Raw genomic sequence first — 21566 nt, 5'->3', positions numbered from 1 at the left:
CTGTGCTCCCTTACTGTCAGTGCGTCCGGGTGGAGGGGCACCCAGCTTTCCCTGCAAGGGCCTGTGCTCCCTTACTGTCAGTGCGTCCGGGTGGAGGGGCACCCAGCTTTCCCTGCAAGGGCCTGTGCTCCCTTACTGTCAGTGCGTCCGGGTGGAGGGGCACCCAGCTTTCCCTGCAAGGGCCTGTGCTCCGTTACTGTCAGTGCGTCCGGGTGGAGGGGCACCCAGCTTTCCCTGCAAGGGCCTGTGCTCCCTTACTGTCAGTGCGTCCGGGTGGAGGGGCACCCAGCTTTCCCTGCAAGGGCCTGTGCTCCCTTACTGTCAGTGCGTCCGGGTGGAGGGGCACCCAGCTTTCCCTGCAAGGGCTTGTGCTCCCTTACTGTCAGTGCGTCCGGGTGGAGGGGCACCCAGCTTTCCCTGCAAGGGCCTGTGCTCCCTTACTGTCAGTGCGTCCGGGTGGAGGGGCACCCAGCTTTCCCTGCAGGGGCCTGTGCTCCCTTACTGTCAGTGCGTCTGGGTGGAGGGGCACCCAGCTTTCCCTGGAGGGGCCTGTGCTCCCTTACTGTCAGTGCGTCCGGGTGGAGGGGCACCCAGCTTTCCCTGGAAGGGCCTGTGCTCCCTTACTGTCAGTGCGTCCGGGTGGAGGGGCACCCAGCTTTCCCTGGAGGGGCCTGAGCTCCCTTACTGTCAGTGTGTCCAGGTGGAGGGGCACCCAGCTTTCCCTGGAGGGGCCTGTGCTCGCTTACTGTCAGTGCGTCCGGGTGGAGGGGCACCCAGCTTTCCCTGGAGGGGCCTGGCTCCCTTACTGTCAGTGCGTCCGGGTGGAGGGGCACCCAGCTTTCCCTGGAGGGGCCTGAGCTCCCTTACTGTCAGTGCGTCCGGGTGGAGGGGCACCCAGGTTTCCCTGGAGGGGCCTGTGCTCCCTTACTGTCAGTGCGTCCGGGTGGAGGGGCACCCAGCTTTCCCTGCAAGGGCCTGTGCTCCCTTACTGTCAGTGCGTCCGGGTGGAGGGGCACCCAGCTTTCCCTGCAAGGGCCTGTGCTCCCTTACTGTCAGTGCGTCCGGGTGGAGGGGCACCCAGCTTTCCCTGCAAGGGCCTGAGCTCCCTTACTGTCAGTGCGTCCGGGTGGAGGGGCACCCAGCCTTCCCTGGAGGGGCCTGTGCTCCCTTACTGTCAGTGCGTCCGGGTGGAGGGGCACCCAGCTTTCCCTGGAGGGGCCTGAGCTCCCTTACTGTCAGTGCGTCCGGGTGGAGGGGCTCCCAGCTTTCCCTGCAAGGGCCTGAGCTCCCTTACTGTCAGTGCGTCCGGGTGGAGGGGCACCCAGCTTTCCCTGGAGGGGCCTGTGCTCCCTTACTGTCAGTGCGTCCGGGTGGAGGGGCACCCAGCTTTCCCTGGAGGGGCCTGTGCTCCCTTACTGTCAGTGCGTCCGGGTGGAGGGGGCACCCAGCTTTCCCTGGAAAGGCCTGAGCTCCCTTACTGTCAGTGTGTCCGGGTGGAGGGGCACCCAGCTTTCCCTGGAAGGGCCTGTGCTCCCTTACTGTCAGTGCGTCCGGGTGGAGGGGACACCCAGCTTTCCCTGGAGGGGCCTGTGCTCCCTTACTATCAGTGCGTCCCGGTGGAGGGGCACCCAGCTTTCCCTGCAAGGGCCTGTGCTCCCTTACTGTCAGTGCGTCCGGGTGGAGGGGCACCCAGCTTTCCCTGGAGGGGCCTGTGCTCCCTTACTGTCAGTGCGTCCGGATGGAGGGGCACCCAGCTTTCCCTGGAGGGGCCTGTGCTCCCTTACTGTCAGTGCGTCCGGGTGGAGGGGCACCCAGCTTTCCCTGCAAGGGCCTGAGCTCCCTTACTGTCAGTGCGTCCGGGTGGAGGGGCACCCAGCCTTCCCTGGAGGGGCCTGTGCTCCCTTACTGTCAGTGCGTCCGGGTGGAGGGGCACCCAGCTTTCCCTGGAGGGGCCTGAGCTCCCTTACTGTCAGTGCGTCCGGGTGGAGGGGCTCCCAGCTTTCCCTGCAAGGGCCTGAGCTCCCTTACTGTCAGTGCGTCCGGGTGGAGGGGCACCCAGCTTTCCCTGCAAGGGCCTGAGCTCCCTTACTGTCAGTGCGTCCGGGTGGAGGGGCACCCAGCCTTCCCTGGAGGGGCCTGTGCTCCCTTACTGTCAGTGCGTCCGGGTGGAGGGGCACCCAGCTTTCCCTGGAGGGGCCTGAGCTCCCTTACTGTCAGTGCGTCCGGGTGGAGGGGCTCCCAGCTTTCCCTGCAAGGGCCTGAGCTCCCTTACTGTCAGTGCGTCCGGGTGGAGGGGCACCCAGCTTTCCCTGGAGGGGCCTGTGCTCCCTTACTGTCAGTGCGTCCGGGTGGAGGGGCACCCAGCTTTCCCTGGAGGGGCCTGTGCTCCCTTACTGTCAGTGCGTCCGGGTGGAGGGGGCACCCAGCTTTCCCTGGAAAGGCCTGAGCTCCCTTACTGTCAGTGTGTCCGGGTGGAGGGGCACCCAGCTTTCCCTGGAAGGGCCTGTGCTCCCTTACTGTCAGTGCGTCCGGGTGGAGGGGACACCCAGCTTTCCCTGGAGGGGCCTGTGCTCCCTTACTATCAGTGCGTCCCGGTGGAGGGGCACCCAGCTTTCCCTGCAAGGGCCTGTGCTCCCTTACTGTCAGTGCGTCCGGGTGGAGGGGCACCCAGCTTTCCCTGGAGGGGCCTGTGCTCCCTTACTGTCAGTGCGTCCGGATGGAGGGGCACCCAGCTTTCCCTGGAGGGGCCTGTGCTCCCTTACTGTCAGTGCGTCCGGGTGGAGGGGCACCCAGCTTTCCCTGCAAGGGCCTGAGCTCCCTTACTGTCAGTGCGTCCGGGTGGAGGGGCACCCAGCCTTCCCTGGAGGGGCCTGTGCTCCCTTACTGTCAGTGCGTCCGGGTGGAGGGGCACCCAGCTTTCCCTGGAGGGGCCTGAGCTCCCTTACTGTCAGTGCGTCCGGGTGGAGGGGCTCCCAGCTTTCCCTGCAAGGGCCTGAGCTCCCTTACTGTCAGTGCGTCCGGGTGGAGGGGCACCCAGCTTTCCCTGGAGGGGCCTGAGCTCCCTTACTGTGAGGTGGAAGCAGCTGATGGACAGTTTGAAAGGTTTCCAGCAGAAGCTGAGGCAAGAGGGGCTCCCTCAGCTGGACCATCCTGCACTGTGTAGCGAGGGAGCCCAGCCCAGCTCCAGGCTTCCAGAACCTTCCAGAGCCTTCTCCACTGAGTTCCTCGAATTGAACCCCAGGAAAGGAGAAGCAGGTTCTTCCCAGGCTCACCCTACCTTAGAGACCCAGGGAATGGTCCCAGCCAGGTGGGGCCTCTTGGAGTCACTGAGGGGAGAAAGTATGTGTGAAGAAGGGAAAAGTGAGCCACGATGACTTTAAACACGGGGCCAGAATTTCTATGTTTCCTGGGCTTTTGCCCAGAAGCCTCTGAATCCTAAGTAAGGAGTCGTATCCGAGGAAGACTGAGGCCAGGGCTAGTCCCAGACAATCCTGGGAAGCAAACCAGGTTTGGATTTGACCTCAGCCACGTTCGCGACTCCAGTGATACCATCCACCCCCAGCTACTTGAGGGCAGCAGCTGGGTCTTATTTGTGAATCCCACCTAGCAGGGTGCCAGGCATGTAGTAGGTCTTTGTTTCAATTCTTCAACATTTTCCTCCCTATTTTACAATCAAAGCTGATCCCAGAAAAAGATAAGATTAGCTCATTCACACTGGGGTATACATGAATAATAACAGCTTAAAGCATTATTTGTATTAGGAGGATTTTAAAAGAGGAGACAGAGAAATGAAGTTATACCATGGAGGTGGGTACACTGTATCTATTTATAAGGCCAGTTGCAGTGTGAAGTGGAATAATGAGGGAGAGTGTGTGTGCGTGTGTGTGTGTGTGCGTGTGCGTGTGTGCGTGTGTGTGTGTGTGTGTGTGTGTGTAGTGCCCTGTATGAGCACCTGCCTCCCCTCCACCCCAAACAGCATCCACCTGAGCCTTCCACAGAGCTGCATGTCTTTGATTTGGATTTCCTGTGTTAGTTCTCCTGTTTTCCTTTGCAGGGCTCTACGTGCAGGAGATGGCTGATGAGAGCACGGCCAAGCTGTACTCGGGGCTGCTGGGAGTGGGGGATGAGATCCTCGAGGTGAACGGGGCCAAGGTTGCAGGGCTGGGCTTGGCTCACATTAGGGAGCTCCTGGCCCACGCGGAGAGCTTGTCGATCCGTGTGCTGAGGCAGAGGCCTGTCCCACGGTGACCCAGAGGTGCCTTTGCCCTCACCGTCACCCCCTTGGAAACTCTGAACCACCCCAGGGGGTGGCTGGGAATGCACTACATAAAGCTGCTTTGTCTACTGAAAATGAACATGGTGGCACGTAACCCCTTGGGCCTTGGCAGGGCTTCTGTGACTGACCACTTTAGCAGAGGGAAGGAGCCTGTTTGTGTATTTTGTCTGAGGATGTTAATTTATGCAGAACCAGGGAAAAGATATGGGTCTTCCGCCCTGACCAGGCCTGAGGTGTTGTCAACATCTTCCTGCACCTTTGTTGGCAGGGGGAGGGGAGAGATTCAGTGCGTCCTTCGGTTGGTCCCTGAGCACCGCCTTACCCCCAGGTCCCATCCCACACTGTCAAGGGCTCCCCCAGCCCCTCCCACTCCAGAGCCAAAGAAAGTACTTGGCCATATTGGCCTTGAGCCCGCCTTTTTCAGTCTCATTTCTCCCAGCTCCCATTCGACACCTTTGCTTTTTTTCCAGAAATGGACAAAGTGTCCTGGAATAACAGCCTTACAGCCATTGACCATATATTCCAAACCCAAAATTAGCACGTGTGGTCTGGTGGGAGAACATCTGGGAGATGTTATCTGGTAGTCAGAATATTAGGACGTTCTGGGAAACCTTTGTGATATAAGGTTGAAGGAACAAAATGAAACCGAGACCAATTTCAGGGAAGTGCAGCTGTGGCCAGTGGGACCGGCCAGACCAGCCCTGCCCCCCACCACAGCCTGGCCATGAGGACCTCTGTCTTCCTTCTCCTGTGACCTTGGACACGGGCTGCAGCTGGTGCCAAGCTGTCCCCAGCCACAAGCTCTCTGCCCAGACTCCCTGAGGGCAGCTGTAGGTGGGCCGCTGGCAGGGAGATGGCAGGGCACGAGCAGCGGGATGGGCTGTCCTGCCTGGGTGCGTCCACTGCCCAAAGGGTTGGGACTCTCTGGGAGTAGGTGGCTGTGTGTCAGTCTTAAATTATTAAAGAACAACGCTGAAACTTATCCTACTCTGAATTGCTAAATTCTGGGCTGGATGCTCACTTGACCTTCACTAGCCTGGCAGGGGCCTGGGGTGGAGGAGGGGGAGGGGAGGAGGGGGAGGGGAGGGGAGGGAGGAAACAAGCACAGCAGTGAGCAGTGTTGGCATGCCAGAGGGGGAGGGCTGGGGAGGCCCCTGGGGTTGGGGTGACGCCAGGGTTGAGGCGGAAGCCTGCAGAGACCATCCTTTGGCTGGTGGAGGAGCCTCGGGCAAGGTGCATTTCGGAGCAGGAGACAGAATGGAGCTAAGGGGCCTCGGACAGGAGCAGTGGGGATGGGGGGGGCGTGGAGTGGGCAGCCCAGGGCTGCTTTACAACTGGCTGGGTGCAGGCTGTGCTGAAAGCACAGCAGAATCAGGTTAGAGTGAGTGTTGCTGCACCTCTCAGCAGGCAAGGTCGCTGAAGGGGACACGTGGCCTGAGAGAAAGAGGATGGGGGAAGGGGTCAGGCAATCCTGTGGAGTGCGTGTGCAGTGAGTGTTCTCCCCTCCTAGGGCCTTATCAGCAGGAGCCAGTTAAAACCCCTCTTTACTGTCCCTGGAGGGTAGGGGGAAACTATGGCTCCCAGAGCCCCCCAGCACTGCAGGACGGGGAGGCTGGGCTGGCCTGGGATGGGATGAAGGGGGGTTGGGGAGGCTCTGGCAGGTGAGCAGGGGGACCAATGGAACAAGTGCTTGGGCCTTCAGGATGTGAAGAGGGTGCTGGGACACCTCAGAGAGCAGCCTGGGGCCCCAAAGCATAGAAATAGTCCCACAGCAGAAACTACAGGAGTGGGGAAACCCTAGTGGCTCCCGTACCCCAGCTTGTGGTCATAAAACTTTGGGGAAATTTCATGTTGAAAAATGCTTCTGGGGCAAAAGTCACCTCTGTTTTCTCTGTCTGGTGAGGATGACGATACCGATACCCTGCCTCAGCTGAGAAGAAATGGAAGCGGGGGCGGGGTGCTAGGGCTGGGACTGGGCAGGGAAAGGTCTCTAGGGGGTACTGAGCAGCTGCATCTGTTACATCCCAGGTGGGGGGGTCAGGCTCTTGACACATCTTATTTTGTCCTTAAAATAGTCCAGCCTGGGATGTCCCATTTATTGTCTACATTTACACAGATGGAGAACCAAGTTTAGCAGCAGTGGAGGCCATTCAGACCCGCACTCTGACTCAGCGCCCACTCTTCCTACTGCAGCTCGCTCCCCCCATGCCAGCAAAGGCTGGATGCAGCTCGCTCCCCCCATGCCAGAAAAGGCTGGATGGGGGGGAGGGAGGGAGGCACTCTGAGCTGTGTGTGAAGCAGACCTTCCTTGCTCTAATTCCACAGAGGCAGAAGGCCCTCCTTCCTGGGGTAAGATGCTGGGCCCCGACTTGTGCGGGTGGGAGGGGGCTTTGGGTTCTCCAGCCTCCTGTGTGACCTTCCCCATCTGCTCTGCCTGGGGAACTACTGACCTAGAAAGCTATGTCCAGCCCTGCGTCATCCGCGCCTCCCACAGGACCATCAGAACGCTCTTACTTAGAGCCTCGTGTTAACTAGGCGCCAGGCCACATGCCAGGCAGGAGCTCAGAGAGATGAGAAAGACGGGCTCTACCTTACCAGGCCAGAGGCTAGGGGCAGATCAAGCATTCCCACCTGGCCTGGTGGGGCAGTGAGAGGAAGCACCTGGTTAGCCCCGGTGGAGAGCCTGAGAGGGATCAGTGGTTAGCGGAGAGGGGCGGGGCGGGAGACGTGGTGGGGCGGGGGAAGGCAGGCTTACGCAGTGGGAGGAAGTGCGTCCACGCTGGGTTTTGTAAAACGAGGAGGAACTCACAGGAAGGTAAGGGAAAGGACGCTCAGACACGGAAAATAAACAGCATGTGCAAAGGTAAGGACTTCTCCCGAGTCGGCTCTTTGCCCCTCCGGTGGCAGTGTAATGGTACGCTAAGTGTCCAGACCTCGCTTCGCACAGGTAGGCACCTGACACTGCAACAACACGGTACAGAAAGTGGCACCAACTTTAACCTCAGGCGTGACGTCAAATCCTTAGGATGACGGGAGCGGGGTGGGGTGGGATGGCAAGTTCCGAAGCCTCCAGCCGAAACCGCGGGCCCGGTGCTCGCCAGGCAGGCCTGGGAGGCCAGGGCGCCCCGACGCTGATTGGTTTTCTGTTTTTTGTTTGTTTGTTTGTTTTCAGGAGCGCCTCTTCTCGGTGGCGGAGGGGCAGGTGGGAGGCGAGAGCGCGTCTCCTTGGCAGGGTGCGGCCGGGTGCCCCCGGCGTGGGGACCGAGGTGTGTCGCGGGACAGCGACCAGGGGGCGACTGTGCGGGCTATACTGCCCGGCGCCCACCGCGCCCTCCCCGCGAGGCTACTTTGTTCCTCGGGTGTCGCGGGCAAGTCGGGTCGGCCGGGTGGGGCTCTGCGCCGGCCGCACCCTCCCCGCCCCTCCGCTGACCCGGAGGCCCCTGCCGCGCCGGCAGGAGGCTGGGGCGGGTCTGCGCTCCAGGCCGCCAGCCTCGGTCTGCGTCTCCGCGCCTCCGGCCGCTCGTCTCGGCGGGGCCAGGGATGCGCCCGGACGCTGCCCCGTTGGGGACGTCCAGCCGGGCGCAGGCGCGCTCACAGCCGCAGGAGGGTTGGAGCCTGGAGTTTGACGGGGCCGGGTTGTTGGGGGTTTTACACGCCCCTCACCCCGCACACGCAGGACGCTTGGCTCGGCGCCCGGGGCCGGGAGGAAGACGACCCTCCGTTTAGCCTCGAGGAACGCACCGTTGGGGGCGGGGCGGGGGAGAGAGGGCAGCCTGGAGTTGCACGGAGCGCGCGCCCGGCTCTAAGAAGGCGGTGGTGGCGGCGCGCCGAGCGCGGCACGGGGGACGAGCTGGAGCCGGCGGGAGGGGCAGCGAGGCGACGCAGGGGCGGGCACGCGTGGCGGGGTGCAGTAATGGGGACCTAGTGCGCGCAGTGCCCCGAGGGCTGTCGCGTGGAGGAACAGCAGGCACCGCTCGAATTCTGGAAATCAAGGTGAACCTGGGAATTCAGGGACGCGCAGGTGCTGTGCCGTCTCCCACCCTGCTCTGCCTGCTCAAGTATTCCAGAGCTCTGCTGGGGACAAAATGGTCACAATCCTGAATGCTTACGGCGACGTTGCGAGGGAGGGACTACTTATCTCCGTGTTACGAACTAGGAGTCCGAAACTCCGGGGTTAAATTACTTATCCAAGGTGTGATCCAAGGTCACACAGCAAGTAATGAGCGGAGGGAGGATTTGAACCCGGCCATCTGCAACTCCCCGCCTGCGTCCATGCACCTTCCTGGGACCCTGTGGGGCTCACCTCCGTCGGTGAGCAGCTCGCGAGGCCCGGCTCCGCAGTGACCTTCACCATGACGGCGTGGGGGGCTTGGCTCGGGTTTTGCTTCAGGGAAATGGAGCTGGCGCTCCCACCTCCCCGCGGGGGGAGAAGAGTAGGGCGGGCAAATCATTTTACAGAACAGTGTTTCCCTAACTGCAGGCACAACCACTAGTGGGTCACAAAATCTATCTTTTAAAGAAAGACCAACATTAAAAAATAACGGCTTCCTTGCACAAGGCAAGGGTAGGTTTTGTGTGGGAAACGCTTCTTTCAGACGTGTGTCCTGAGTTGTAATCTGAAGTGTGTTCTGGCCATGCTCTGAGGGTGGCATAGAACAGGCCCTGGGGCTGAGGCCGGGAGGCTGGCCCCTCCATTCTGTCCTCAGGGCCCAGCGCTGCCCAACTTGGAAGCTGATGAAACCTGGCCTGGAGGCTGGTGTGAATGCACCTGGCCCCTGGGGGGAAGAGGCCTCCTTGCTCCTACATCCCTGTCATCAAGAGGAGGCCTGTGCCCTGGGGGTGGAATGCAGTGACTGGACTGGACTTCCTGGCCCTCCAAGCTGGCCTCTGGCAGCAGAATTCCCATGTGAACATTTATTGGTTTGAGCTTCAGTTGTTCGTTTCTTGGTTCCACCACACCCCAACTCCACGCATTCATTCATCCACCCATTCATTTAGCTTATTTGTGTGCCTTTGTTGGAGCTATCTTCCCCTTGTCCACCCATCGACCCCAGACAGCTTTCAAAAATGTCAGAGGTGCCTGCCCTGAGAAGCATTCCCTGACACTGATGCTGAAAACTTGTGCACCAGTGCCGAATGGAATCTCGGAGACAGAGTTTTGAGTGAAGTAGAAAAGAACAGCTTTATTGCTTTGCCAGGCAAAGGGGGACACGGCAGGCTCGTGCCTTGAAAACTGTGTGTCCCAACCCGGGAGGATTTGGTGAGGAGTTTTATAGCAATGGTTCAAGGGTGGGGTTGCTGATAAGATTAGGGTGTGTGCAGGGCCTGCACCCCTTTAATCTGGTCTCAGGTAATCTCCTGGTTCCTTTAATCTGGCCTCAGGGGTCTTCTCTGGAATGAAGAATGCTAACATCTTCCATTTGTTAGGGCTTTTAGTTCTGTAAAGAACTCAAAGATATTGTTATGTGTATCCCTTGAGGCAGAACCAGGACCTGCCCCAAGGCTGCACTATTGTTTCTTGGCTGCTCCTCCCTTGTCTCTGCATCCCCTCCCCTCTCTGATTAGCAGCTGTTCGAATCTGCCCTTTGGAACTCAGGGAAGGTCATGGAGGCTGGAGTCTGTTCCCTACAAACAAGAAATGGGGGGCAGAAAGGCTTCTGTGCCCAGGAGCCCCACAGGGTCCTGCTCAGTTTCAACACCTGCATGCTGTGGCTCCCTCCCCTTAGCTCCCGTAGAATCTGGTACCAAGGGCTCTTCATTGTGGTTCTTTTCCCATAGAACTGCTTGTTTATCCTCCACCAAACTTACCTGGCAACAGTTGGACTTCCCTGGCTAATCTGCCCAACCTATTTCCCACCCCAAGTCTCCAGGCTGCCTCCAGAGCTATTGAAAAGGCTGGGCTGTCACCTGGTCCCCTTCCTTCCCTCCCTCCCCATCATCCTCTCTGAGTTTTCCTTTTCCTATAGAGCCAGAGCACCTGCTTAGAAATGGCAACAGCCTTCCTTGGCAGGCAGCTCTGCCCAGCTCTCTTAGGCTGCGGGTTTGGCTAGGTCGGAGTGCTGGGCCCCGAGGAAGGGGCTGCTGGGACTGGCTCTGACACTCTGCCCACGGCGCCAGGGCTTAACAGCTGTCCTGCCAGGCCTGGAGGGTATCTGGGCTCTCCTGTGGATGCTGGGCTGCCTGCTGGGCCCGCCTTTGTCTTGTCCTTCTGCAATCTGGACTCAGGCCCCAACTCACAGTGTGAAGCTGCCCTTATGGGTCTGGCCAGATGCCGGGTACCGGAGAGAGGCCTGCCCTGCCCTTGCGATGCCCATATACCCAGGGTGGAGGCAGCTACAGCTGTGCAGAGAGACAAACCCATGTGCCAAGGGCTACAATGGGAGCCCCAGGCAGGAGGCCCCATTGCACCTGGTGAGCAGAAAGGCTTCCCAGGAGAGCCAGCCCCAGGCTCACTAGCCTCCCTCCAGCTCGGTGTTATCTCAGGAACAAGGAATGCTGGCAGCCATGGGAGCTCACAGCAGCCTTCAGATGCCACAACTTTCTCATCCTGTGCTCCCCAGTGCTCCCCAGACTGTCTCCAGGCTTTTCTGAGTTTATATAATGTTTGCCTCACTTATTTTTTGCACATTTCCAGCCAAATAAACAAAAGCTCCAGAACATTTCATCAGCAAGGCTGAACCCCTTGATTGAGGTCCTTGATCAGATTTCTTGAACTCTGCAGTAGGCTTGTAGGGTTCGAGTTATGGTCTAGTCCAAGGTGGCTGGTGTCCACCATCAGCTTCGGCACTTCCAGTTCAATGCTTTCACCCGCTGCCCACTTGTACTGCAGGTTATTCGATCCCTCTTCCTCTCCTCGGCTTTACTCTGCCGTTTCTCTGCTTAGAACAATGGCTTGCTGAAAGAAACATCTGCTTGCCACCCCTGAAACCTGGATGGTGACTTTGCAGGGAGGCTGCATAATGGTCCAGTCAGACCTGGGTTTCCATTCTGACTCTACCACTTACTGATTTTAACCTTGGGCAAATTCCTGAATTGCTCCATGCCCTAGTTTTCAGGTACAAAATGGGCCTCAACAGTATTTCCCTTGGGACTTCCCTGGTGGCGCAGTGGTTAAGAATCCGCCTGCCAATGCAGGGGACACGGGTTCGAGTCCTGGTCTGGGAAGATCCCACATGCCCGCAGAGCGACTAAGCCCGTGTGCCACTACTACTGAGCCTGTGCTCTAGAGCCCGCGAGCCACAACTGAGCCCACGTGCCACAACTACTGAAGCCCTGCGTGCCTAAAGCCCATGCTCTGCAACAAGAGAAGCCACTGCAATGAGAAGCCCCTGCACTGCAGTGAAGAGAAGCCCCCCCTCGCCGCAACTAGAGAAAGCCCGCACACAGCAACGAAGACCCAAGGCAGCCAAAAATAAATAAGTAAACTTATAAAATCAAAACCCCAAAAAAGAGTGTTTCCCTCATGGGGTTGTGAGAATAAACAAAAAAGTGTTTTACTTCCTCAACATGTCCCTAAGGCCTTGGTCAAAGACCTGCTGGCACATCAGATTCTCAGCAAATATTGGCCAGAAGTATTAGCTTTATTAGCTACTAATGAGATATAAAGATTGAGAAATTTGCTCCTGGAAGAGTTGACGACCGCTTCCCAAAGGCCGGCCAGTCCCGTGAGCTTTTGTGAATGGAGACGAAGTATTTAACAGTGTCCCTAAGGGAGGACGGAGAACGGAAGGGAGGAAGCGGCAGTGCAGAGGTCAGGGAGGCTGGCCTTGTGAGTACATGTCCAAGTCCAAGGCGGCTTCTGGAGCCCATCGCTCCCTCCCTGTGAGGTAGTGGCGGGGACGTCTGTGCTCAGGCTCTGCCTGCACCAAACAGGAGCCACGGCTGCGTTCTGGCTGTCGGCATCCTGGAGTGGGGGCCCTGTTCCCAGACAACTGACACCCCGATGTTCCAAGGATGGGGGCGCACTTTGAAACGTGTCCTCTTGGACAGTGAAAACATTGTGATGGCACGGATGGGTCTTCCCGTCCTGTGAGTTCCGTTGTTGCCTCGGGCCTCGGCCTCGTCTTTTAGCACTTCCAACAAGAGTTCTGTGTAAGACTTGCAGCCAGTGGGACCTTGGGAACAACAGCACTCTTGCTGAGCCGTGGGGATGCGCTTCTCCCCTTGTCCACGCCACGTGGTCCACGTTGGCCCCTGGGGTACAGGGAGGTGATCGGCTTTTATCAGGAGATACATGGAACCATTTCCTCCTGAAATATTCACCGTTAACTCTCAAAATAAGCACTCACTCCTCTGTCGAGGCTGGTTGGTATGTTGATTCGCCTCTGCCCCTTATGGCTATTAGGGGGACGTCAGGCTGAGGACTCGGGAAGCACTGCTAGGTCAATTTCTATGTGAGGCAGCGGGGGCACAGTATGTGGTCCAGTGGATGGACCTTGAGAAATTACTTGTTTCCCAATTTCCCCATGTGCAGATTTGAGATAATATTAGATGAAGAAACCTCTCTGGTTCACACAGCCATTTCCAGTGCTATATGTGTTAACAGCAAGTACTTAGAACAGTGCCTGGCACACAGAAGGTGCTCAGTCAGTCTGAGCAAGGGTGATGATGGCAAGAGGAATGAGGAAGATCCCTGCCCTTAAGGAGCTCACGTAGCCCGGTCGCCTTGTCCCGCAGAGCTACCAGCTGGGATGGGCACTATCCTTGTTGGTTAACACTTCAGCAAGAGGGAAATACGGGACTCAGTTCCTTTGTGTTCTAGTCTCTCTTCTCCCCCAGGTGCCTCATTCCAACTGAAACTGTGTCGTATGATACTGTAAAGGAATAGTATGGCTGCTTGGGGGTTTAAGAATTCATATAACGTGCTCAGCCAGAGAAAACAGTTTAGAATTCACATCTTCCACCAGGTACAAACTTTTCCCACCCCAGACATATGCACGTATCCATGTTTACTAGTGGGGATGGAAGGAGGAGAGGGAGCTCTGTTTCGGTATGAAAAGAACTAAAAATAAAAACCAACCAAGTCAGAAACCAGGACAAAGTTCATGGTCTCTCCATTTCTCTTTAATACTGAACAGTAGTCTTTATACAGTTGTAACATGATTTCAAGAGTAGAAGTAAGAAACATTACTGATAAACTTCAGGGTGTAAAAATATCACTTTTAAGGATGGCTAGTTGAGGCTTTTTTAAACACAAGTTTTTTTTGTTTTTTTTTAAGTTTTCAAGTTTATAGTGTCATCAACTTTTGTTTAATGTCAGGATTACAATGAAGGCCATGAAGCTGTTTCATTTTACAGGGGTGGTTTACTGTAGCCTAAATTCCACGATGCAGAAGCAGTGGTTCGCACACTTGACTGTGCATCAAATCCCCTGGAGGGCTTGTTAAACAGCCCACTCACCCCACCCCAGTCTGTGAGTCTGGGGCGGGGCTCGCGAATCTGCATTTCTAGCAAGTTACCAGGGGATGCCGCCGCCGCTGACGGTCCCACACCACACTTGGAGACCCACTGCATACAGGAAGCAAGCTCTACCCACAGCGGGGCTGTGAACTGCTGGCACCAGGGCTCTGGCACTGTTCTCGTGTTGGGTGCGGGGAGAAAGCACCATCTGGAAATCACCACGGCGTTTTGCATTTCTAATCCTTGATCTCACTTCTTTTGTTTGTACCTTCTAGTTAATTAAAAATAAAACGCCGTAAGGTTATTTATCCTTGAAAGGAAAAAACAATCGTTTAGTCCTGCTGAGCACTGCCACGTATTACACACTCTGTTTTTAATTACATTAATTTTTTATTACAAATGAGCCGGTGAAAGCTTACTTCCACTTACAAAAACCAAATCCATCATCATTTACAGCTTGCTTTCTTTGGCCCTTTCCGGGTTTGCAGGCCACCCCCCAACCCTGAGCGTTCTCCCAGCCTGGGTCAGCCAGGACGTCATAGCATGGCACTTAGAGCAGTTCCAGTAACTTATTAGTGGGACACCTACCTGGCCTCTCCTCACCTCGCACAGACAACAGGGCACAGACGCACAATCTACCTGAGGGTTAGGACGGCTGTCTCTCCCGGAACCGACTAACTGTGGCGTCACAATTCCCATTCAGTAGCAGGGTCTCAGCCAGAACCTACTTTCTGAAGAGCAGGAAAGAACCGTCCTGAACTCGGTCCCACCCCGGGGCTGACGGAAAGCCGGGCTGGAGTGGAGTGCTGGGCTGCTGCCAGGGAACAGGCTCAAGAGCTCCGGTCAGCAGACAGCAAAGCCAGGTGGTCTTATTTCTAACACCCCTGGATAATCAAGTGGCTTCCGGGTTTGATAACTCATAACCTTTTAAAAAAAAAAAAAAAGTAAAATATACTTTCTCACAAAGCGTCTGGCTGCAGCTGGCAAACCAGGACCATGAAATGTTCATGTGAAACCCCAGCAGTAGGGCAGGTGATCGGACAATCACAGTCTAAGCACAGCTCCCATCTGCACGGCCTCGGGGAAGGGCATTTCTGGACAAAGGTCACATCAGAAGGAAGACAGCGCCAACACATTAGCTTATGTCAGAGGGAAACCAAGTTCTTTTTCTTTTTTCCTCACCTCCCCAAGCTTCTGTCCTAGTAAAGAGACTTATAATATCATATAACAACTTTCAGCGCATGGAGATCGCAGCAACGTGACCAGAGCGCCAGTGGTTGTCCAAAAGCAAAAGACATCAAGTGGCTGTGCTGAGGCGGGAGCGTGACAAGCCACTACCAGACTACATCATGTCACTGAGGTCAGCTTGGTCCAGACGGGGTGCAGGCTCCCCGGTGCCAAGTCTGGACTGCAACCCACCCAGTGACTCCCATGTCTGCTGCGGGAGCTGAAAGTTTCAACGCTGAAACAAGAGGACTCCTGAGCTAAGTGACCATAAGTCCTTCTGAGGCTACCGTCGGGGATGCTAACACCCCAGAAGTCGGCTAGCTTGGAGCTTCAGCCCCAGCCTGGGGGACCCGGCACCCGGCTTCGGTCTCCAGGTTCACAGCAGTGCCGTCCTAGGCTCTGAAGGGCTGTCCTCTCTATTAAGAACTCTCCTGGGGTTCTGGACTCGACAGCAGCCTCCCTGTGAGCGTTATCAGGCAGACATGGTGGGACAGCACCCATGTTTTAGAGACAATAGACGGACACGGGCCTTGCAAGACAGGAGCTCCTTGTTTTCAGCACAAGCATATTCTGTGAAGGATGGGAGCTGGGCAGGACAGAGTCTTACCTCCTCCTGCCAGGGCAGCCCAGGGGCTAAGCTGCCCCTCGAGCAGGGCCCTGGAGGAAGAGGCCGCTGCGCCTGACGGCCCCTCGGGGCCCTGTCCTCGTGTCCCGACTGTGGTCGGGGACAGCGCCACCTGACTGCGGGGCTGAGGACCCTTTGGCTTCACCTCCTCTCTGCTCTTGATGGACAAAGAACAGTCTTCAAAAAGAAAAAAAAAATCTTTAAAAACCTGGGAGTGGAAGAAATGCCAACGAGAGTTAGACGAAGAGGGAGCACTGACGGTAGTGCGTTCCGTGTTTTAGAACTTCAGCTTTCCAGACAGTCCGAATTTTGTTTTGTTTACAAATTTGTCCTGTGTACGAGGTAACGCCAAATGGTCCAAATTCCAGAGTGGGAAAACAACTCCTATTTATCAGTTGGTTTGAGATCTTCAAATGCTATGCGTTCTCTAGAAAGGTGGTAATGGTCTCACTTGACAGGGAAATTACCAAAAGGAAGATCTTGGCTCTGCCACCTTCACTTACAGAAGGTAAAACACTTAGCGGAGACAGATTTCTGCTGGAGTTAAGACTACATTTTTCTTCGCAGCCCTTAATCTCACGAGGTGAGAAGGAGGGGAAGTTGCCAAGTTGTTGGCTACCAGACCCATCAGTCTGTTTAACTCTGGCTAAAAGCAGAGAATAATGGGCAAGTTACCAAGTTTCTCCCCCGACTCTGGCGTGAAGATCCTCATGTAACATACATGCTGCGACTTCCAATTGCCACACGGTAGCGGCACACAGAGCGCATTGTGATTCTTCACAGTTCTCACAAAGACGAGATCAAAAATCAGGACGAAAAACTAAAGGTATTTCGGTTTTCCAGCTGGAGTCCCACTCTGGCAAATGCTCTCCATGGTTCATGACCCCATTCTACACCCCACCTCACCAAACCAGTGGATGAGAAATGCTCTTCCAATAAACAGAAGTCGAGCTCTTTCTGTTCGTTATCTGTCATATTCTGCCAGTTTTTTAGCAATGACGAGTACAGCACGAAGTACAGAGGCTGAAGGAGAGAAAAAGCCCCACGGCTACAGGAAGTGCCTCTAAGCCTTGTAGGGGTGTCGCGGGCATCCACTCCGCCCCCCCCACCCCCCCGTCCACCACTCAGGGTCAGGGGACCACTTGCAAGGAACCCAAAGCATCAGGATCACTGATGAGGAAACCTAAGCCCCTGGCATGCTCTCTCTGCCAGTCTGGAGTCTGACTGGGCGGTGGGCATGGTCTTCAAGTGAACACTGGTCTGTAGTGACTGCTCGGTCCTGGTACAACAGGGTGGGTCCCAGGATCAGGTCACGTAGGCCGGAGGTTACATCTCGGGCCAAGCGGCTCTGACAAACACATGAAGAGGCGGCCTATCGGAGAACGGCTCCTCCAAGGCCAGAAAGAGCAGCGGCCCTACAGGGAGAATGCCGTAGTGACGGGATTTTAAGCAATTTTTCTTTCTAAACAGATTCCTCTTCGGCTTCAGCCCAGTCTGGTCTACAATAGCCACTGTTTAGCAAACACCTTAAATCAGCGAGCCTGCCGACTCTAAATATCCCCACACATTTAGTAGTTAAGCCTCGGCGTCACAAAACTTGGTCCCTGAAGCATGGGGAGAACCTTACTCACTAATGACCAGCGTGTTCCCAACAGGCCCTGCTGACACACGTCAGTTTCGAGGGGCACAGTAAATCTGGTAACACCCACATAATGGCATGGCGTTTAAACAGGGTAATCCTGTAATTCATCAAGAAGCCGGCTGCTTCGTGTCACATGGAAAGTGGGGATTACAGTACTGAGACAAGGTCCACGTGGATATTTAAAAAGACGTGTACATTTTAATGTAAATCTAAGGACCAGCCCTGTCCTCAGTTTGTAGAAGACTATCTTAACAAAGTCTCAAAACTCTGTAAAACAAATAATCTAGTATCCTACACCTGAAGCCCTTTGTAATAATCACTTTTTTTCGTAATTTGAAAAGAAATAACTTATATGTCAGAGTTGAGTGTAAACGTGGATGTCAATCACCCTTTTAGTTTTATAAACCTGCTTTTAGCTTTCATCAACAGGCAGATTTCCTTACCTACCATGATATAATACCCTTCTTTTAAAAATTGTTACAAATATTAAAAAGTGCAATTCAAAGGTTAGCTAGGCAAGTACATCATTACAAACCACACACACACACACACACACAGAGAAAACAAAAGCCCAACACAGACAAGATACAAACGAAAAAAAAGCGTACTGAGGAGTGGGCCCCAAGAGATGGGGAGATGGAAGTCAAAGCTAGAACTCTACCCAGATGTTGCTGTGCTTCCCAAGTGCAAAAAAGATAGGAGAGACCTGCAGCCTCCACTGCCAAGTGCTGGCTCTGGGTTCAGCCGCTACTTCAATATTAGGTTTTCACCAGGGAGGTTATAAAAATATCCTATATACATGTGTACACTGGAGGCATTTTAAAAGTCATCAGAAGCTTGAAGGGTACAGTGTCTCAGCAGTTTCAGCTACTAAAACCCAATTGAAGTGTCTGTCATTTAAATTTGGATTGGCTCAGTTATTTGAATGGATGATAAAATTGAATTGTCATCTCAGGGAAAAAGGAACCAAGTTCACCTACCCATCCTTGCAATCACTCACAGGGTAAGAAAAATCTGGTCCAGAACTAGTCTTTTTGACATCATAGTTTCTGAGTAAATGTAATCAACGTGCGGGCCCCGCCCCCCCAGCCCCCAAGGCTGAGTGCTGCAGGAATAGACACCACCTCGGGATCTCAGTCCACTCACGTGAGCTGCTCATCTAAGGGTCACTCTAGAAATGCAACTTGCACCTCTAGGGAGGAGGCTGTAGGACAGCGGCATGAATCCAGCAAGGGCCTGACCCTGGTGACCTCACCCGCCCTCTCCAGCTGTGTCCTGCTGCCCTGTCCTCCCTTCAAGCCACAAGTTGCCAGTGCCCCCAAAGCCCAGTGCTTTTCATTCTTTTCCATTGGTTATTCCTACCACAAAAAACTGTGCTCGGGGAAGCACCTTCACCCTAGCACTTATCCCTGAAAAACCAGTCACTGCATCTTCTGTCACAAAGTACTTCCGAGCCCTCTGTCCCCACTAACCGCCAGCTTTTGGGGGCAAAGGGACGCTGCCGCGACAGGATATGAAACCCACCCAGGGGCCCGCATCCCCGATGGATGCCCCTGGATGGGCCAGCGCGTGCTGTCTGGCGGGGGAAGGGTCTGAGCGGGGGGTGGGGGGCGGGAGGAGCTGCCAAGACGGATGGAATGAGCAACAGCCAACACGAACCGAGTCTGCGAATTTTTCTGGATTCCTCGAAGGCCCTCCAGGGGGAGCGAGGTCCAGGGGGGCAAAGCAGGGCCCGTTGTCCTCGGATCCGGGCCAGGGGGCACCAGGAGTGTGCAGTCGTCGACTTCCTCTTCCCGCCGGCCCTCCCCAAGCTGGGCTGAAGGACCTGATCTCCATGGTGGGGTCACAGAGAGAAAAGTCAGCGCAGGCTGTGTTTCCAGGCGAGGGACGCGAGGGGCGGGCACACCGTGCACTGCTTCTCCCTCTCCCCTCAGGTTCCTGTGCAGGAGGAAGCGAGCTGGGGGCCCCGCTGTCACAGCACTAAGAAGAGGATGAGCACGACCAGGAGGACCACGAAGAGGACAGCGATGGCACACCACTGGCGCCGATCTGGAAGGCAGGACACGAGGGTCAGCTCTCCCGGTACTCGACGTCCCCCAAGAGACAGTGACAGGAAGCTTAAGGCAACACCTGGATGCAGACAGAATGGGCAGAGGCCCTGAACCTGCCCGGGCACCTGGACTCTTACCGCTGCTCTTCCTGGCCTGCACTGCACGTGCATTCACAACCCTGCCCGTCCCCTGAAAGCCAGCCTTGTAACAAGTACCTGCTTTGTGTCTTAAGTCTCTAATTAGAATCTATGGATCACAGTTCTCTGCTGGCAATCCCTGGAAAAGATGTTGGCGTTGGTATTACAGATCAAAGCTCATCAGCTTTAATCTCCCACCAAAATCAAATCATTTAAACAGTAATCATGTTCTTTTCTTAATGAGCACAATGGAAGGATAGAAAGGAGATGAAAGCTACTGCTGGTCACTTCAGGAAACAATGAGCTGAAAAAGCAAGCTGCAGTGATCACGGGGTGATGAACTTCACACCACCCCTGGGCAAGAAAGATCACTTAACCAGTAACTGTGTTAAAGTAACTGACACAGCTTATCTATAAATAAAAGTGGAATGTCTTTTCTGAAGCTTTCTGCCCTGCTCACAATTTAGAACAGGGGCAGTAAACAAAGTAGCCAGAATCCATCTAAATGGCCGAGAGCAAGGAGGCCCCGAGGGACAGAAGGGCCCACACAGGCTCCCGCCCACAATCCTGACTGCGTCCCCCTAACTCTCAGGGCTGCTGGGAAAGCTACACAACACAAATGCCCTTGCACACTCTGCGGGCCCACGGTCGGGGCACAGGATGCTGTCTGTCGTCAGGATGCACCCTTCACTTGGGCAGATGTAGGAAGAGCAAGCCTCTCTCCACAGAGGAGCCCTGCTGTTTTGCACAAAGGGTCAGGCTGAGATAAAGCCTGTGACAACGCAGCTCAACTGCTGGAAGTAAGAGTTCCATTTAAGTAGAAATATAAAGGTACATACACTGATTCACCAAAAGTTTATTTGAAAGCCTGCAGATTTTAGCACACCAGAGCTATTGAGAATCACATTATAAAAAGGTCTGAATCTAAGAAAATACACTGCAGAACTCTCCACAAAGCAATGCGCCAAGTCCACAAAACATGTACTTAAGTTACTTAAATGCCACGGACAGCAAAGTCTTAGAACCGGCCAACAGAACTGCTACCAAACAGTAGTAAGTAAAGCAAGTACCTTTCTAGTGGCTCATCCTGCTCTCCATCACACATGCTAGAAACTCACTTAGTAACTGGGGATTAGGGTCAAGACCTCAAGTCCATCTGTTCCTTTTCTGAAACAAGACTAGTCCAAAAGGTGTGGGGAAGCAGAGCTGGCCTATAATAGTAATAGATAATAGATTATAGTATTAATAGATAATGGTATTAATCTGTTTAACTATCACTTCAGTGGTCCAGAAAACTCAAGTACCTAGCATTCTTTCATCTATTTTAAAATGTTTACAACAATTTAAAAGCCCTCTCATTAAAATGATTAGTCTATATTCTAGGATGATACAGTCAAGGTAAATGCCTCCTAACAAGGCATCCTGCCATCACAGACCTGGAATTTCCAATACTGAACCAGCTTCCCGTAAGCCTCTACCCAACCCTCCTCCCACCTCCACTCACTTTCTCTTCTGCAACTGCACGAAATAGGGGTTTTCATCGAGGAGGACAGCCATCACACAAGCTAGCACGACCCAGGAATGCTCTTTTAAATGCACTTTCCTCTGAGTTGTTAAGTTGCTTCTAGGAAGCATGAACTGGGCAACCCCCAGCTGTTACCCTAGCAGACTTCACCCCAGAAGGGGCGGGTACTAACCACAAGGGCTTTTGTGACCTCAAGTCACAAAACCAGCTTTTTGCAAGCTCAGGACCTGCCTCAAAAAGTCCGGGGGAAAAAGGGGACTCCACAGGTTTTTCCCCCTCCCAATATAGTCTCTTCCCCTAAAGAGAAAAGATGAACAACAGAATTTGGGAAAGTGAGGGGAAGAAAACCTTGGTATCCACACAAAAGAATATACTTTTTGAGGGTAGGAGATTGACAAGATTAGTCTCTCTTGGGTCATTCAAAATAGTAAGCATGGCGTCTTGGGTGATTTCTGCCCAGGAAGCAGCCAGCACGGGGCGGGGGGGGGGGGGGGCGGGGAGCGGAGGTCTCGCCTCTGCAGGGCTGTGGAGCGTGGGCGTTCAGTTACTGCCTAATCAAACTTCAGCGTGTCTTGACACTCTTTCTTTATGCACAGGCTTGGTTGAACAGCAGTGAACTTTCCTAAAAGTTATGGAGGAAAACACAAATTGCCTCTCTGTCAAATTGAAGCCAACACCGCCAAG

General features: G+C 54.8%; 2 protein-coding genes across 11 annotated transcripts in view; one reads left to right on the top strand and one right to left on the bottom strand.

Annotated features, from left to right (window-relative positions):
* KIAA1614 (KIAA1614 ortholog) overlaps positions 1-5336 on the top strand; it is a 44665-nt gene extending 39329 nt beyond the window's left edge. The window contains exon 10 of the mRNA XM_022556554.3: positions 4055-5336. Coding sequence (XP_022412262.2) covers positions 4055-4248 — 194 coding nt within the window. The 3' untranslated portion in view covers positions 4249-5336. The remainder of the gene's footprint in view (positions 1-4054) is intronic.
* A 7981-nt stretch (positions 5337-13317) lies between these two features.
* The window catches only part of STX6 (syntaxin 6), a 45745-nt gene continuing 37496 nt past the window's right edge, over positions 13318-21566 (bottom strand). For 3 of the 10 annotated variants that reach the window (XM_089910387.1, XM_089910394.1, XM_089910382.1), the window contains one exon: positions 13318-19218. In XM_089910387.1, the coding sequence (XP_089766513.1) occupies positions 18606-19218 (613 nt within the window). In that variant the 3' untranslated portion in view covers positions 13318-18605. The other 7 variants (XM_089910413.1, XM_089910423.1, XM_089910388.1 and 4 more) reach the window with 6 other exon arrangements.

Source organism: Delphinapterus leucas, chromosome 1 (assembly GCF_059928025.1).
Source record: "Delphinapterus leucas isolate spDelLeu-1000000601 "Yukka" chromosome 1, BTC_Dleu_Yukka2, whole genome shotgun sequence".
NCBI lineage: Eukaryota > Metazoa > Chordata > Mammalia > Artiodactyla > Monodontidae > Delphinapterus > Delphinapterus leucas.
Note: the sequence above shows the minus strand (reverse complement) of the source record. Positions and strands in the feature narration are given on the sequence as shown.